This window comes from Naegleria fowleri, assembly GCF_008403515.1.
Source record: "Naegleria fowleri strain ATCC 30894 chromosome Unknown tig22, whole genome shotgun sequence".
In the NCBI taxonomy this organism is placed as follows: Eukaryota; Heterolobosea; class Eutetramitea; order Acrasida; family Naegleriidae; genus Naegleria; species Naegleria fowleri.
In genome coordinates, this window is record NW_025407954.1 from 705,177 (window position 1) to 722,792 (window position 17,616).

Below are 17,616 nucleotides of genomic sequence, written 5' to 3' on the forward strand. Positions count from 1 at the left end.
AATTGATCGATGGCCACAGTTTAGGATACGTTAACGTTCGATATCCAGTTCTCACCGCCAACTAGAACCAGATCCTCATTCCAGTTGGTGGAAGATCTTTCAAAAAAATTGAATCTCTTCGTTGTTGTTGTTGTTGTTATTGTTACTATCCTCGTCATGGCTTCCCAATCTTCATCATCATCGGTGGATCTCATCACTGATCAACAACAACAAGACGAATCTTTTATGAAACGTGCCATTGAACTCTCCCGACAAGCTTGTTCTCCCTCTCACGGATGTAATCATCCTTTTGGAGCTCTTTTACTCGACCATAGCACTCAAACCATCTTGTTGGAAGCAGAGAATACAGTCATCACGGAACAGGATAAAACCAAACATGCCGAGCTCAATCTATGCTCCATGGCTTCTCGTAGATTCTCTCGTGAATATCTCTCTGAGAAGTGTACTCTGTATACCTCGACGGAGCCTTGTATCATGTGCAGTGGTGCAATTTTCTGGGTCGGAATTGGTCGTGTGGTCTATGCATGTTCTGCACAAAAGCTACGAGAGATTGTCTCTAGAAAACAGAAGGGAGAGAATGAGAAAACGAGTGGAAGTTTAACCTTGGGTTGTCATGAGATTTTTGAGGAGAGGTCGAAAGGATTGAAAGTGCAAGTGGTGGGACCAGTGTTGGAGGAAGAAGCTGCTGCAGTTCATGAAGAGTATTGGTGAAAGTCCATAAAAACAATAACGAGTCTTAACTCGCGAGTGTGAAAGTTCACAAAAAACTGAGAATGAGTGGATGAACACGATGATGTGAAAACAAATTGATTATCATTGTTTATTGAAAATAATACTAAAATGCAATTCTGAATGTTCAGAAAATGGAGATTTTGTGATTCAAACATGGAATCCTTTGAATACAGACATGGCTTGAATTCCGTACGTTTCAAACCCTAAGAATACAACCTGACCGACAGACAGATCATGAAAATCATGTTTGATTTTTTCAGGATGATATTCATGATTTTCCAAATCATTCAAAACGCGAATTCAAGCATGTATGTATTTGGTTTGCCTCATTCACTCCAAAAATGTCTCATTTCCTGTTTAATTTTATACTTTTGTGTTTTTACTATATTTGATCGCCACACAAAACCATCTTAACTATCTCTTTCCCCCATGATTCCCTCTAGACTCGAATGATCTCTCGAGTATTCTCTCCATATAATTTAACTAAAAAGTTAAAACAACATTTTCACACTCCAAAACATCCTTGTGAAAAAACAACAACCACTCCGTACTTCACATTGCCCTCTCATTGTCCAAACACAAGGCACTACCACTACTACCACCATCACCAACCACCAACAAAATGATCACTGCACAGCAATTCACACAGGCACGTCAAAATGTCATACGTTACAGCAAGAATATCATTCTCTTTCCCTTCCAAACCTTCAAATTCTTTTTCAATTTATGGTTTTCCCTGACTCGATTCTTTGTCTATGATCTTCCCATCAAAACCATCACATGGTTGTATCACTTTGTCATGGGATCCTTTTTGGTGAAACTCTTTGTGTTACCTCTTGCCAAGTGGATTGTTCAGAATGTTGAAAAACCACTCGAAGAGCAATTGAAATCGAGTCAAGTGGTGAAAAAGGCCATTCGTCATATTCCAGCTGCTCTCTCCCAAACCCAAGCGAAGGAATTGAAGCAAGAAATTGAACAGAAAGATCAACACATTCAGACTCTTCTCCATGAAAAGAATGATCTCTCTCGTCTCTTGCATGAAAAGGAACTTGAATTGAATGAATTGTTGCAAGGAAGTTCTTCTTCTGGTCAATTCAGTGTGAAGGAATTGGAATCTAAAATTTCAAGTCTCATGAGTCAATTGGAGAGTGTCAAAACAGAGAAGGAAAAACTCATTAAGGAAAAGAACACACTTGAGCTTACTTCTCTTTCTCAACTCCAAATGATGAAACAAGTAGAGACCATGTTGAATATTCAAGCAAATAAGGTCAAGGAACTCGAACAAGCCAAAGATCACGTTCGTAATGAGTATGAGAAGATTCTGAGAGAGAATGAACGTCTTCGCCATGAGCATGAGCAATTCGATGTGCAAAATAAGAAAATTCTTGACACTCATAAAAAGGACTATGACAAGTTGAAGAGAGAATTTGACAAATTGAAACATCAGAATGAAAAGCTCGAATCTCAAATTTCCATTCTCAATGGTCAAATTTCTACATTGGATCAGGAGAATAGATCCTTGCGTGAAAGTAAATTTCTTATGGAGAAGGCCCAAAAGGAACAAGTTCAACGAGACGATGCCTTTCAAAAATTGAAACATGATTTGGATATTGCCAATAATAAGATTCATGAACGTGACAATTCTGTGAATTCTCTCAAACATAAAGTCAATGAGAAGGAGAAGGAAGTGGCTTTATTGAGAGAACAAGTTCGTATTCTCGATTCAGAATTGAAAACTAAAGTCAAGGAATCACAAATGTATTCAGAGCGTATCGACAAGTTGCAACGTTTGGAAGAGATTTCTCCCACCAGTGAAAACTATTTGCCAACTCCAAATTTGAGATCAGAAGAAGAAATGTTAGTGAATCCACAAATTGCTGAGAAGGCCATTGAGGAAACGGAAGAAAATATTCCATCTGCATCGTTTGGACTCATGGACGTGGGAATTGATGAGAAGGCGTTGAAGGGTGGTGACATTGAAACAAACAAGAAAAAAGAAATTCCTTCACATGAGAAACAAGAAAAGGCCATAAGTTCGAGCATGAAGGACAAGAATGAAAGATATGAAATTCCATCGTCATCAGACCTTAGCAAAACGAGTGATCTTTCAAAAGATATTCTTCCAAATGAGAGTATTGATAAGGCAGAGGTGGTCTCTGGTCCCTCTCAAGAAAATTTGAAATCTCAGACAAAGGATATTGACACTCAAGAGGTGACTGATGTTTACTCATCCAGTTATTTAGCACCTCAACAAAAGAGTAAGGAGATCTCTGGTATTGAGCATCCCATCAAAGATGTTTCTCAAAGCAGCAGAATCAGTGGGGGTATTAGCACAGATGTGAAATCTCAACAACCTCTCCAAAAAGACCTTTCTGCAGAAGTGTCACAACAAGAAACTATTGAAGACAAACCTAAACTGTACCAAGCAGATGACAATTATGTTCCAGAACTTGCTGACATGTTGGATAGTGTTGAGAAGGGAGAAATTGAGAATGTTCAATTCCAATCCATTGCATGTGTTCCAAAGTTAAAGGGCTCTCTTGTGAACTTGATTTCAGATCAAATTGATGACTTGCTCACTGTTTTACAGAACAGTGATCAGGTCTCGTTTGTTGATTTTTCAAGTTGCGGTCTTGATACAAATTTTGTGAAAAGAATTTTAAACTCCTTGGCCATCAATAATAGTATTGAGATTATCGATTTGGGATGCAATGAAAAAGTGGAACCAAATCTAATTGTGGATGACTTGATCAACTTCTTCTCACAGAACAAGAAGTGTCAGAAATTCTTAGCTAAGGATTGGAAATTCTCAGATGACAAAATTTCTAAAATCATTCAAATCATTCATGACAAGAACAACAGTTTAACTGAATTCAAGTTTGACGAGAGTAGTGTGAAACAGGATCAAATTATATTGTTGAATGAGTCAATCAAAAGAAATGTTAATGCCATGTAAGGTGATGTGAAACTTTGTGAAACAATTATTAATAAATATAATTTGCCATGTATTGAAAATTTTGAGACTTGTTCAGCACCACCATTAACCAACAGTAACACTTTCAAAAATGGTGAACATATGTGCAATTTAATTGTGACTTGGGTTTACCAGCTGTCATCATCTGATTCTGAGTCACCATCCTCTTCTGGTGGACGTGCTGGGGGAGGAATAACTGGCAACTCGGTTGCAGCCGATGAATCAGCAGGTGTGGTTGTTGTGGGTGTTGAAGGTTGAGGAGGTGGAACAATATCAGAAGATTCCTTCTTTTCCTTTTTCTTCTTCTTTTTCTTGTTCTCATCCTTGCTTCCCTCAATGGCGTTTCTTCTAAGGCTAATTTTTCTGAACAAGTCACTCATCATGTCACCACCTCCTCCAGAGGATTTTTGAGGTGCAGAGTCTTCTTTTGATGTTTCCTTTTCACGATACTTGTTTGCTTTCTTTAACTTGTTCTTTGAAAAGTTTCGAATGGAAGCTAAAAGATCAGCTCTGTCGCCTCCTCCTCCTCCTCCCTCTTCTGCATTGGTAGTGGCATCAGCGTCACCGCCTGTCTCAGCGGATGATGATACAGCAACTGGAGGAGTTGGAATAGTTGATGTTGGAGGTGGTGGAACGTTGCCCATTGTTGTTGTTGGTGGTGGTGGAATATTTCCCATAGTTGGTGGAGGAGATACATTACTGGTTGGGGGTGGAGGTGGAATGCTGCCACCTGTCATCGTTGGAGGTGGTGGAGGAACATTGCCAGATGTGACAGGTGGTGGAGGTACGCCAGCATTAGTTGTTGAGGCAGAAGAAACCATCTCGGGTGTTGACCCTGTAGTAGTTGCAGTGGAAGAGGCACCTCCTAAATCCAAAGAGGGCAACGAAGATGGAGCAATGGAAGGCATATTGTCAAGAGAAAGATCCCACTGTTTGGTGTCTACAATATTTGGTAAAGCAAGATTTGAGGGAAATTCGAACATGGGTAATTCTCTAATGGTGGGAACAAATGGCTTAATATTTTGTTCTTGTAATGCCGATGAGCCCCAATACATGTCATAGATGGAATCTTTGGATAAGGATGGTGGTGCAGGATCAATGTACAAACTCGAGGCAGCACTAAGGAAATCGTGTGCATTGCCACTACTGTTGGATCCGCCTTTTCCATCGTGTGAATTGCCTGATTTCTCATCCGACATGGCCAACATCATCATGGTGGTGTGATAGTTTGCAAGAAGAGGATCGGCTCCATGATATCGCGAATAGACGTTCATGTTGGTGTTAAAACAAAGTAATTCGCTCACTGATTGGATATGACTGAAAGGAAGTTTACCAATACCATCCTCGATCTTCTTGGCAAGAACGAGCGATGCTTTGGATTTTTGTTGTTTGACTTGACGGGTGGGAGATTTTTCAAAGTGATCGATAGGATTGTAGCGCTTGTGCTATTGTTGTGTGAATTCATAGATGGTGATTGCGAAACACATAATGTCCATAATTCGTGTCATCAAGATATTTTCCGTAAAATCAGTATTTCAATCAATTAAAATAATAATAATAACAATAATAACAGTATCAGAGGTTCATCCGATTGAGTTCAGATTCAACAAATAATTATTGTTCCATCACAAATGAATGTATCATCATTTCCCCAACTTACATTATACAGAATATTATTTGGACCAGGATTATACTTGTGGAATTCCATTTGTTGAATACCAATTCTATCCCGTAACGAAAAACTTGGTTTATATTCAGCACTAGCAATAGTTTCCTTGTCGGGATAATGAGGACTACTCAACACTCGAGTAGCCTCATTCTTACGTTCATTCTGTATGCACTCAACGGCTTGTTGAGCCACCGCAGCCCTCCGTTGCACTTGATTCAAAACATTCCGATGTTCATTCACCTTATCCGTAATTCTCTGAAACACAGAAACACTCACTCTCTCCAAATGCTCCAGTGCATCCAACATTTGTTGAATGTTTTCAATTCGGTTGTGTTGATAGAGCACTGGAAATTCGTAGATATTTTGTGCCATTTTTTTTTAGTGATGAAAAAAAAATCTTTTAAGCCTTTTAGTGATGATGAAGATATGATCAATTTCCTTGTTGTTATTGTTGTTTATTGTTGGGCTGTTAGTTGTTCAGTTGTTGTTAGTAATACATGGAGTATCAACAACAACAACACTCTGTGAATCACAGAGTCAATCAATATGATCTATTTGTTTGAATTTTGGAATTAATTCATGATGTTTTCAAAACTTTGCGAATCCCAGTAAGGAAAAAAGAGCAATCAAGTTCGAATTTCAACACAATTTGCATAGTCAACAACTTGACAAAAAAATGGCCCTTTTCCAGCGATTCTTTTCCGTCAGCGCATCGTCCAAGAAAGATGCCCAACAAGATCTCCATTCTCTGATCAAGTCATCACATATTTTCAAAGAAATTCCGGTCGAACTTTTCGCTTACATTGCTTCCTATTTCGAACTCGACGAATTATTTAATATGGGATTTTGTGATCAATATTTATTGAAATTATTATTTAATTTAACGCCTCAAAAAGTCACAAATTTAATCAACCAAAAACGTAAATTACAGAATATAAAGAAATTGAAATACGAGAGCAATCATTTTAACAAGCCCATGGCTTTGGAGGAGAAAGTAGCATCACTGTGGAAGGAAGCAGATTTGAATTTAGAAGTGACCAAAGATGATTTTGATATGATTCAGACAAGAGTGTGGAAGCCATTGGTTCATTATTATTTTCCATTGTTTGACATGAATTTAAATATTCAAAATTGGATGCAAGTGATTCGAATTCGAGTCACACGATTACGAAAATATTCACATTTGACTTTGAGTAGCATTTCGATTGAACCAATTAATGAAAAGAATGAAATTGTACCTGCAGATATAGAAAGTTATTATGAAACACCTTTTATTGAAAATTGTGATCTTGTCTATGAATGTCCTGTTGTGTCAGAATTGTTTACAGGATCTAAATATGCTGATACAGTGTACTGTGAGAAATGTAACAAGAGTGTTCAGTTCATACAATCTCTAAGTGAATTCAAATCTCTGATTGGAAAGGAGCAATGTGTTGCATTTAGACGATATGACAATGAATTTTATGGAGGCCTTATGTAAAAAACAAGTCTAGAAGTCTTACAACTGCTACTATTCTTGTAATTATTATTATTTCTGTAATATATTGATTCACTCTGTTTTGAACGATGAGTGTATTTCTCGAAACATAGTTCACATTTACCTCTCTCACTACACCAGTTTTGATTGTGTGAGGAATGCCAATGTCTTGGGTGTGAGCGGATCTTGCAATTCACTTTCTGATTGCTGTTGCTGTTGTTGACCGGTGTTTGCATTGATATTGTTCGTATTGTTGCTCGATTGACTGTTTCTTTCAAAGAAATTAAAGCTTGGTAAATCTGATCCTAGATTGGCACTTGTGGGAGTTCCAAATAGATTTATAGGTGACAAGATGTTATTACTATTTGCATTGTCCTCCAATAACTCTGAAAGATAATCATTCATAAACGAGGTGTCACTTGTTGATGTATTCGTACTCTTCAACTTGTTGAAATCAATTTTGTTTTGAGGTTGAAGAATTTGAATAAGATTTGGAGGTCGAATGCCCGATGTGTCACGTGCCTCTCCTTGTGGTTGCTGTTGTGTGGATGGGGATGTAGTGGCTCCTTGTAGTTGTTGTTGTGTGGATGGGGATTGCAAGAATCCAGCTGTTGATGTTGCTGCTCCCTTACTTGTTGAGGAAGGCATCATACCTAGAGGACTGTACGTGGTTGTTGAGGAAAATCTCGGTGTGGAAATATTTCCAAATCCAGTTGGAGACCGTGTGAAATCAAATAGTGACGAACTTTGGTAAGATGGGCTTATTAACTCGAGAACGTTTTGTTGTCCAATGGATTGCATCATGTCATTGCTTGCTTGTGAAGGAGGCAGAACAGAAGTCTTTTGGAGCGCTGCAGTCGGTACAGAGGTGGAGGACAAGGATGATGGAAGGTTAGAACTTGTTGTTGTGGCAGGAACTGTTGAGCCCGAATACAACGAAGAGGTTGGCTGAATGTTAAACGATGGTATGGTGGTAGTAGCGGTATTCATACCACTCAAGAAAGGTTGTTGAGGTGGAGCCAAAGTTGAGGAAGCTAAATTTGGTATATTTACAAGTGGGTGAAATGCGAGAGTTGCTGGATTCAAAAAGGGTGCTTGCTGTAAGAATTGTTGCTGCTGCTGTTGTTGATTTGCATCCAATGTTGGTGGAATGAGTCGAGCTGCTTGCATGAGATTCAACTTGCCTAACGACTTGGTATCTACAGAGAGATTGGAAGCGAAAGGTGCTTTGGATTTCTTTTGCAATGTTGAGACACCAGGAGAGGGCATTTCAGTAGTGTACAAATTAGGAAGGGTAGATGGCAACTGCATGAGGGAAGGATCCAAAGAATATTTTCCTCTCAAGTGTGACATGTATTGTTGTGCCAATTCAGGACCAACCAGATTTTGAATAAAAGAGCGAACGGCTGCTTGATGTTCTGATCTGTCCTTAATGGAATCCAAAATCCTCATGAGTGAAATTAACTCACTCTCGAATTGCAAAAGTGTTTCTCTTTCCTGTTCTGGTTCGAGAGTTTTTTTGACCTTTTTCGATTTCTTTTTGACTTCCTCTCTTTTTCGCTTGTTTGAAACGGTTGCACCTTGCTTGGAGGAGGACGAAGTGGGTACATTTGAAGAAATGTTAGAGATGCTTGTTGTTGGTAATGGCTGTTGAGAGGCATCTTCTTCCTTCAGAGCTCCTGTCATGACTGCACCTGTTGCATAACTCTTCTTGTTTCTTCTTGCAAATATCTTGAAAGGTGCGCTCTCCATGATGAGAATTGGTTTTCGTTCCTTAAATTCATGATTCAAGTAAAAGCAAACTCTCATCACAAAAGAACTCTTCTTGTTATGGAATGGTAAATCTGTGAATTGAATTTTTGTTTTGTTGTGAACACATGACCATTTGTGGGCATCCATTGAGTTTGCTTGTTCATACTCTTTAATCTCCTGTTTCAATTGATAGAGGAATGGTTTGAATGCTTTGGCCTCCGTTGCTTCAATCGCTTCAATGGGTTGCAATGCAAGCTGTGTGTCTCCATTCAGAACGCCATTACAAATTTTTCGAGTTGGATTCACTTCCTCCCTCACGAGTGAGAGTAATTCATCATCCTCTTCTTGTTCCATTTCTTCAACCGGTCCAACCAATGCTGTTTCGATTGTGGCAATCACAAATCCACCCAAGCTCATGGCAGAAGCGTGCATGATACTTTCCAAAGTTTCCTTATGACTCATGAGTAGTTGAGTTGCTTTTTCAGTACTCAGAAAGACTGCAATATTGAATTGATATTTGAGACTCGAATAGAGAATGGGTGGAATTTGATCCATGATATTGTCTGTTCTTGTCTTGAGTTTGAATGAGGGTCGTTTGATCAATGCATTGTCACCACCATAAGATGAGTCTTGATAAAGCACTTTCCATGAACGATCCTCGTTGCCATTTCCATGATTTCTACCGAAATGATGTCCACTCGTTGCGCTCGAAGAAGAAATGTTGCTACGACCTGCATCGCTAGCCATACTGCCTGAGCTGCTTCTCGAAATGCTGTGTGAAGAGCTTTCATCATTATTGTAGTCAGAGACCATTTGATGGGGAGCAGTTTTGGTTGGATCGATCATGAGAACTTTCGATTCGGTGCCACCTGTGTCTGAACTTTTCTGTTTTTCATGAATATTATTTTTGGATTGGTTGTTATTAAGGTTGGCGGAAGTATCAAAGAGTGAATTATTGGAGAATTGTGGTGGCACATTTGGTTGATCATGACCAACTGTTTTGGACTCGTTTCCATTATTTTGAGTTGTATTAAATATTCTCAATAAGTTCTCAATCATTGGTGTGTTCAACTCCTTAATATCTGAAAGACCTGATGTGACACTATTAGTAGTATTATTGTTTGCATTTCCTTGTTCACCAGTTCCTGTGCCAATATTTTCAGACCAGAATTTTGCTAAACCTGCAAAATTATTATTAGTATCGTGATTACTGTGTTGCTTGTTTTCATTCTTTGAAATACTTTGCGGAATGCTGATAGTATTTGTTGCTTGTTGTTGATTCATGTTCCTTAACAGCCATTGTGCTTCTTTAGAAATATTCTTTTCCACATGGGATCCAGCAGCAGTCATTACTTGTTGTTGCAGTGAAGGATTTGCAAGTATGTTATTTTGTTGATCAAAACCAGAAGTGTACGCGTACTTGTTATTCCCAGATTGAACAACCTGGTTGCTATTTTCGTTCGTTGATGTTGTTGTTGTGATGTTTGGACTCAATTTTTTTTGATTGAAATTTCTATTCATAGCTTGATCTTGAGATTGAGGAGGTTGTGTTTCCAGCTGCAAGGAAGATGACAATGTTGAAGAGGGAGTACTAGTAGTAGTAGTGGACAAGGACGGATTTGCGGTAGTATTGGATGGTGCTAATACTTGTGGTTGTGGTTGCGGAGCATTGAAAAGTGCATATGCTTGAGGTTGTTGTTGTTGTGTTGCAGTTGGAAAATAATAGGGAAATGCAAAGGATGACGTGGATTGTGGATTCATCATGTTGACTTGGTTGGGCATGACGGTTGGTTGTTGAGGAAATTTTAGATGGTTGTTATTGTTATTCGTTGTGTTCATCAAGGAAGGTTGAACAGTTGAAAATTGAGGTAAACCAAAGGATGATCCCGATGAGGATTGAGGAAGAGCAACACTGCACTGCTGTGGCTGCTTGTTGTGGTGTTGGCGATCCTCTTGAAATGGAGTATTGCTCTGACTTGTTGTTGAGGATGACGAGGAGAGAGAAGATTTGGAGGAAGGTGAAGATGAACGAGAATAGTGATGATGATGTTGTCCCGAAGGAACAGGCTGTACCATCTCTGGTTTTGTGTTGTTGTGCTGGTGGTGCTGATGATAGACTTGTTCTTCCAAATAGTGTTGTTTTCTCGCTTCGGAGGTGTATTTAAATAAGGAGGAGGAATAATGAGAAGACAAGTGGTGTGAGTTTTCTTGTTCTTCTTGATCTTGTTCAAATAGAGATTCTAACTGCTTTTCCTTATAAAAATAGACGTTTAGAAAACTAGTGCAGTCAATAGGAAGAGTCTTGTTGGTATGAGAGTGTTTGTGATTGAGATGTTGTTGCTGTTCTTCTTCTTCTTGTTGGCAGAGGTGATCGAATTCAAAGAATGATTCTACAGAAGATCTTCTAAGATTGGGGACAGATGTTGTGTGGTTGAGGAGGAGAATTGAGGGAGTTTGTTGCAATTGCTCTGGTCTCTTTTCTTCTTCTTCTGGTTCAAATTGAAGAGTTTCAAGGTCGCGTTTTGTTCTTCTTCTAGAATTCAGAAGGCTAATCGTGTCCAAGAAGCTGTCCTCTTCTTCGTTATTATTAAAATCGTCGTCTTCAAAGTTATTCGTGTGGTCTTGCTCATCATCGCAGGTATCATTACGTGTGGTGGATGATGTGGATGGAACAACCCTTGTATCATCATTCCCCAAGTAAGGAAACACATTTCGGCACAAATAAGCAATTTTTACATGATTGGCAAATTGATTAATTTGTTCTTGATCTTGGGTACACCTGGCAAGGTATTGTTGATAGAAATTGTTGATGACCATGGTTGCTATATTGGCCATGGCTGAGGTGGAGGACGGACTTGCTCCCACATGGTTCATGGAATTGGCCACGACAGCAAGTCCGTTGCATGACAGTGGTGTGCTTTGATACAATGGAAGCATGGCTTTCTCTGTGATGCCGATAATGATGATCTTGGAAAGACCTTAGGAGGGTTGGAATTAGTTTTGAGAAGGATCTGTCTCAATGAATTATTTTGGAGATGATCAATTCAGTGAGTGTGGCTGTTGTTGTTGATATGAAATAATTATAGAAATCAATTCCTGTAATTTCCAATCCTCTCCAGACGTGACGACGAGCCAATCATTGAATAATTATAGTTGTTGGAACGAATTCTGTCTGAAATTAATGATCTCTTTCGGAATCTGAAGTGAGGGCCGATTTCGGAAGAGTTTCGAAAAATTGCTTTTTTTTAGAAATGAAAATCACAACTATTTCTTCCACTTTCAATTTGAAAGCGCCCTCTATTTGAAATTCCAAATATGCGTTGGGTGCGCACAATCTTTGGACACGTTTGTGAGTAAATCGAAAGTTCCGTTCTCAATCCTTCGTTTCGAAATGTTGTAAGTTCCACACTATTACAGTGCTAAATTCTTTTTTTCCTTTCTTCAAGTTGATTGGAAGTTTAGTCTGTGATGAGATTACTAAAGATCCAAACATTACCAACACTTAACAAGTAGCAAGAGACTCATGCTGGAGGTTGGAGATAGTCTTGAAGGATCGAGTCATGACGCTGGTAAATTCTCATTCGCCTCTCATCATGAGAGTGCTAGTAGTCATTGGAAAGTTCTCACGATGGAATCTGTAAACAACACAAATTGGAAGAGAAGGTTATTTGGGAGCTGCCTTGATGAGTGATCATTCCATGTTGAGAAAGGGTGTGGATGAATATTCGCATGATAGGAATCTAGTCACTGTGTTATTGAACTCGACATTGGAATGAACGTTTGAAAGTGTTAAACTGTTCAATTTGTTGTAATTCAAAATCAAAGAATTGGTTGATCAAACGGATGATTTACTCTTCGTCGATGCATGTGTCACATTATGCGTGTGACGTGATGTCAAAAAGGCTTGCATCACGAGTCGCTAAATACTTTTAGGCGTCTAGAGCTTTAGCAACCTTAAGTCCAATTTCTAACTTGTATCTGAACCACCAATTATATAATCTTCTTTGAAGTTCATCTAGTTGTTGAGGAGTAAAAGAATAAAGTTCAGGTAAAACACTCTCCAATTTTTTGTGATATTCTTGTCGAGAAACATCTACAACAGGAAGTGGATGATTTTTGGGTAATCCAGAAAAAGATTCAAGATTTTCTGGAAGTGGAATGGCACCGTTCTCTAATGATTCCCACACTCTAAATTGATCTGGATTAGATCCAGTTGGGCACAATATCACTGCTGTATTGGCAAGAAAAAGTGAATATGAAAGCTTATCTCCTGCAGCAAATCCAGTTGTATATTCTATTTTGCACAATTGTTTCTTTGTTTCGATTCCATTTTCTAGTACTGTCACTGGTGCCAAATGTTCCAATTTTTTTCTTTCATAAGTTGGTTGACCTCTGAAATAGCAAAATTGCTTTCGTTTTGATGCTGGAATGATTTTAGAAAATTGAAAATCAATAATATGCTGTAATAGCACTTCATTATTGACAATTTCTTCTGGTAAACTCGGAAAATTGGAAAGAGATAGAAATGGATGACAGGTATAAAGAGGCAAATAATGAATATTGCCATACTTTTCATGCATTTTTTGAATTTTGCTATTCCAATAATTTCTAAAGGTAGTATTATAATTATCCAAAACATTTCTGTCTGTGAATTTACAATTCTCATCTCCCAAAACAAAATTCACAACTTTTGTGTGTGCAAAATATGCATTGTGCTTTTTTAGTACATGATTCATGAAATTGGCAATCACAGGATGGGGTGGTAGATTGTGACCATGTACGATCAAATAATTTGTCTTTTCTAATTCCGCAACATTGTTGACATCATGACAGAGTAATGTTTCTGTTGGTGAATCGGTATGACCTTGAATAAAATAAACATTTCTCTTCCTGAATTGATTGGTCAACCTGACAATATATTCCTTTTCACAAATAGCAATAAAAGATACGACACAAATATTTCCAACAATATGCGAATTTCTTATCGGAAACGATAAATTGAATGATGGTGATGATGTGAATGATGAACATAGAGTGTTGTCTTTTGCTTGGAATAGTCGCCAATAATTAATCATACTTCCAATAGAAAAAGTAACGAGAGAAGCAATCAAAATTGCCATCAAACGGTTCTTGGACATTTTTTTTAAATTCCGAATCGCATCTTTCAGATGTCAAATTTTTGCAATTTATTGTGAAGGTCCCTCTTGTACAATATCACCTGGTGACTGGTTTGCTTTTGGGAACAAATCCATGCATTCATTTCTAATTGTCGCAAGTGGCCACCCAAATGAGACCTCACAAGCCCGCAAGATGTTGTTGTTGGTTTGGATTTGAAAGTTATTAGGAAGTGTTGAAAACAAAATATCCAAAGTAAGCGCTTGAAGATTGCAACAAGAAGAAGAATGGGCAATAGTCAAGCAGCACTCTCAAAAACAACTTCTTCTCATGATGATGATGGAGAGCTTGCTTTATCCTCCTCCTCACCAGAGAGGAAGAAGAAGAGGATGAAACCTCGAGTTCTCCGAGTCCTTGCTGGCAATTTCTTTCTTCATAAGAAGAAGAAGAACCAGAATCATCCTCAAGATTCATCATCCCATCGGGATTCAAAGAAGAAGAACACAAACAACAATTCTTCTTCTTCCTCTCATCATCGGGATGAACTCTCACCCTACGCAGCTTCCACCGTTTCTGTATTATCACTCTCCTCGTTGCCAGCAACATTCGGAGCCTTGAAACAATTATCCCTAACGAATCAACAAGAACAACAACAACCAATAGATGATATATCCTCTCCAAACAACAACAACAACAACACTCACCACTATCACTACCTTCCTAACACTCCTCGTATTGTTCGTACGTGCTACGATGATTTAAAGTTGAATCAAGCCGGTCGTATGGAACATCAGGTCCAATCTCTGAAGAGAGCAGCCTATCATTCTCAATCGTGTTTGGCTCTTCCTTTGGGAGCTGCTTGGGATCATGATTTGGATACTGCCAGTATGATGGAACACATTCCCATCACTCCATCCGCTGGATTCTTCTTTGATGATGAATTCATCATGGAGCCTACTTCCCCAATGACCATGACTCGATTCGTTCAAAACATTCTCTCGGATGATCATCAAAACAATAACAACAACAAGAACCGAAAGATGGACGAAGGAGTACGAGATGATCCTCACACTCCCGTCACGGTGATGAAGAAAAATCAAAGTGTCAAGCCATTGACCTCTCCCACTGAGATCACGTCAGTAACCAGCACCTCCAATAAGAGTCGACAGCATCAACAACACTCGAGGAGTATGCGTTCTCTCCAATCGGCAACCTCTTTATGCGCCAATTCAAGCACCACCAATCTCTCTCAGTACAATACCTCGAATACGAATCTTTCACAATTCAATGTCTCCACATCCAACCTTCGAATGAATGAGAATGGAGAGTGGGAGGATGATGAAACATATAGTTGCTCTTCCTCTCAGAGCTCACACAACGACAATAATAACAATGATGACGAATCATCGATGAGTGACTTTAGTCAACACGAAGACGAGGAGGATTATATTGACCAGTTCATTAATGGAGAAACTACTGAGGTGAAATTGAGTAGTTCAATCGCTTACTTGAAAAATTCATTTATCAGAAGCAATGCGATTGTGATTTGAGAAGGTTCCTCATGTAGTTTGAGTGGACATTCAAACCAAGCTGACACCTTAACGATTCGATTGCAAGAATCGTCACATGATGCTCAACTTCCGCTTAATTTCCAGAAAACTCTGCTTCGTTCCTTGTGATAATTTAAACAGATGTTTCCTTCTCAAACGTGTTACTATCACAAATGTTGATCACTGGTAAACCCGTGAGAAACAATAAATACCAAACACAACTTGTGTGACATCCATGCGCCTCGTTTTCTTGTTGTTACAAGTAGAAGCTTGTTGGCAGTAAGGTTGCTTGATGTCTTACCTTTGAATGAAGCGATTGATTGAAAACAAGGAGGAATTTCGTCATTTCTCTCGTTTATTCGGGCATGCCAAAAAGTTACATGACTCTAGAGTGAATTTGTTTTAAAGTTGTGCTGAAAAACATTTGTTAATTTAGTTCACATTTGCTGTTACTGCTGCCACGAGAGTCACACGACACTGTTGGAGGGCTCGAATTTACATTTGTCAAATCCACGTGGTCATTGACCTTAATCACGGTTGATGAATGACGAGCCTCTTCTGCTGTAAACACTAAAAGGTGAGAATTCAGAGTTTCGCGAGCATTCGAAAGCAATTTGCTCGAATCATTCTCACATATAGCATCAATAAAGTTTTTCATCAAATAATAGTCAGCATAACCATGTCCACTTAAATTAGTTTTAGGAATTTCATTGTCCAGCTCAATTTTCTTGTACGTTTGTGTTAAGAAATCAAAATGATGAATTGTGTTACCAATAATTTCCAACTCTCCAAGTGTGCCATATATTCTCGTTTTACGTTCACAAATTTCTTTCGAGTAGGCGATCATTGTAAATGTACATGTCGCTCCATTGTCAAATTGAAGTGAGACCACTTGATTATCAACAACATTGTTGTCAGATTCATAGACACACCTTCCATAAGGCCCATCTCTCAAAGCTTGACTCACATTTTCCACAGTAGGTTCTTCTCCCGATTCTGAAAAGAATAGAACATGAGGGACGGTCATTCGAATGTAATAGTAAACACAAATTAGTTTCAATGAGACAAAAAACACCCATTCCAACCTACCAATAATGATGGAAACAGGCCAACCAGTGTGTCCTGCTTTCACAGTATCTAAATAAATCTTTTTAGCCGAATAGCAACACTTCTCTTCAATACTTGAGGGACAATCCAAACATCTTGAGGCAGCACCTTCTGGTTTGTTTTCCTTTCGACAATGCATGAGAGAGCCAAAAGATGACACTTGCACCACCTTATGAGGAGTCATCACGTGACACAACCAGTCAATGTCATGACAAGATTTGGCCAACAGCATGGGTGATGAAGTTTGTTCATTATTCCAATTTCCTCTCACATAGGAATGAGCATAATGAAACCATCCAACAGGCTCCAAATGTTGGATATTAATAATATTTCCAATTAACCCTGAATTCAAAATTTCTTTCAATCGTTGTGTATAAATGGAATATCTCAACACGTGACAAACAGCAAACTTTACACCATTCTCCTCCACTGCTTTTGTAATTCGTTTACAATCCTCTGCTTTCACTGCCATTGGCTTTTCCAACAGAATATGAAATCCCAAACTTGCAAAAGCCAAAGCTGGTTCCACATGGTATTGATCTTGAGTGCAAATAATGACCGTCTTTTCATGAGTAGGATCTAGAAAGGGAGGATGTCTTTTGTTTTCATCCTTCGAGAGGTCATGATCTTTTTGAAATTCCAATAAATACGAATAAAGGCTTTGCCAATCATTGAACAAACATTCGGAATTCAAATTGTAAATCTCTTTCATCCATTCTCTCACGTATTTTCTTGGTTCAGCAATGGCTACAAGACGGCATTGATCGGGATGTTCTTTGGTATATCGGGCATAATTCTTTCCTCTATCATGGTTGGATCATGATCATTAACAAGAGAAATTGAAGATCATCCGGTTGATCATTCCTTGTTGCCGAATATATATAAAATGATTCTTCTTACCTATTTCCGCATCCGATTACGACTAGATGAAAATCAATAACGAGGATGAATTATTTTGAGAGTAGTAGTCGTATTAGTAGTAGTAGTGGATATCCGTGATTGTTAGGGTTGAATAATGATGAACATGAGTCTCTCCATTATTGAAAGCCTACTTTTGAATTTTGAAACTTACTCAAATCGACCACACGTTTCTGTTGTTGAGGTGATGGACTTGACATTTTTTCGTGTTGAAAAATTGTGTGTTGTTGTTGAAATGTCAAGAGATTTTTTCGGAGTTGATCAAATCCGATGTGAAATGATCCTGCCTGACATGAAGTTTACAACAACAACAACACATGGT

General features: G+C 38.6%; 8 protein-coding genes across 8 annotated transcripts; 4 read left to right on the forward strand and 4 right to left on the reverse strand.

The window, feature by feature from the left end:
- Window positions 1–156: 156 nt before the first annotated feature.
- On the forward strand, window positions 157–711 carry FDP41_001214 (uncharacterized protein; the record flags this gene model as incomplete). Its single annotated transcript, XM_044702626.1, has 1 exon — window positions 157–711. The coding sequence occupies one exon, from the start codon at window positions 157–159 to the stop codon at window positions 709–711; it is 555 nt and encodes a 184-aa protein (XP_044564774.1).
- A 643-nt stretch (window positions 712–1,354) lies between these two features.
- On the forward strand, window positions 1,355–3,688 carry FDP41_001215 (uncharacterized protein; the record flags this gene model as incomplete). Its single annotated transcript, XM_044702637.1, has 1 exon — window positions 1,355–3,688. One exon carries the CDS (start codon window positions 1,355–1,357, stop codon window positions 3,686–3,688), a length of 2,334 nt encoding a protein of 777 aa, XP_044564775.1.
- A 146-nt stretch (window positions 3,689–3,834) lies between these two features.
- FDP41_001216 (uncharacterized protein) lies at window positions 3,835–5,747 on the reverse strand (the record flags this gene model as incomplete). Its single annotated transcript, XM_044702648.1, has 2 exons — window positions 3,835–5,151; window positions 5,367–5,747. The coding sequence occupies 2 exons, from the start codon at window positions 5,745–5,747 to the stop codon at window positions 3,835–3,837; spliced, it is 1,698 nt and encodes a 565-aa protein (XP_044564776.1).
- A 304-nt stretch (window positions 5,748–6,051) lies between these two features.
- FDP41_001217 (uncharacterized protein) lies at window positions 6,052–6,855 on the forward strand (the record flags this gene model as incomplete). The annotated part of the gene is made up of 1 exon (XM_044702659.1): window positions 6,052–6,855. The coding sequence occupies one exon, from the start codon at window positions 6,052–6,054 to the stop codon at window positions 6,853–6,855; it is 804 nt and encodes a 267-aa protein (XP_044564777.1).
- A 129-nt stretch (window positions 6,856–6,984) lies between these two features.
- FDP41_001218 (uncharacterized protein) lies at window positions 6,985–11,541 on the reverse strand (the record flags this gene model as incomplete). Its single annotated transcript, XM_044702670.1, has 1 exon — window positions 6,985–11,541. One exon carries the CDS (start codon window positions 11,539–11,541, stop codon window positions 6,985–6,987), a length of 4,557 nt encoding a protein of 1,518 aa, XP_044564778.1.
- A 992-nt stretch (window positions 11,542–12,533) lies between these two features.
- Window positions 12,534–13,742, reverse strand: FDP41_001219 (uncharacterized protein; the record flags this gene model as incomplete). Its single annotated transcript, XM_044702681.1, has 1 exon — window positions 12,534–13,742. One exon carries the CDS (start codon window positions 13,740–13,742, stop codon window positions 12,534–12,536), a length of 1,209 nt encoding a protein of 402 aa, XP_044564779.1.
- A 264-nt stretch (window positions 13,743–14,006) lies between these two features.
- Window positions 14,007–15,269, forward strand: FDP41_001220 (uncharacterized protein; the record flags this gene model as incomplete). Its single annotated transcript, XM_044702693.1, has 1 exon — window positions 14,007–15,269. One exon carries the CDS (start codon window positions 14,007–14,009, stop codon window positions 15,267–15,269), a length of 1,263 nt encoding a protein of 420 aa, XP_044564780.1.
- Window positions 15,270–15,696: 427 nt separating this feature from the next.
- FDP41_001221 (uncharacterized protein) lies at window positions 15,697–17,494 on the reverse strand (the record flags this gene model as incomplete). Its single annotated transcript, XM_044702704.1, has 4 exons — window positions 15,697–16,265; window positions 16,359–17,179; window positions 17,277–17,298; window positions 17,449–17,494. 4 exons carry the CDS (start codon window positions 17,492–17,494, stop codon window positions 15,697–15,699), a joined length of 1,458 nt encoding a protein of 485 aa, XP_044564781.1.
- Window positions 17,495–17,616: the final 122 nt, after the last annotated feature.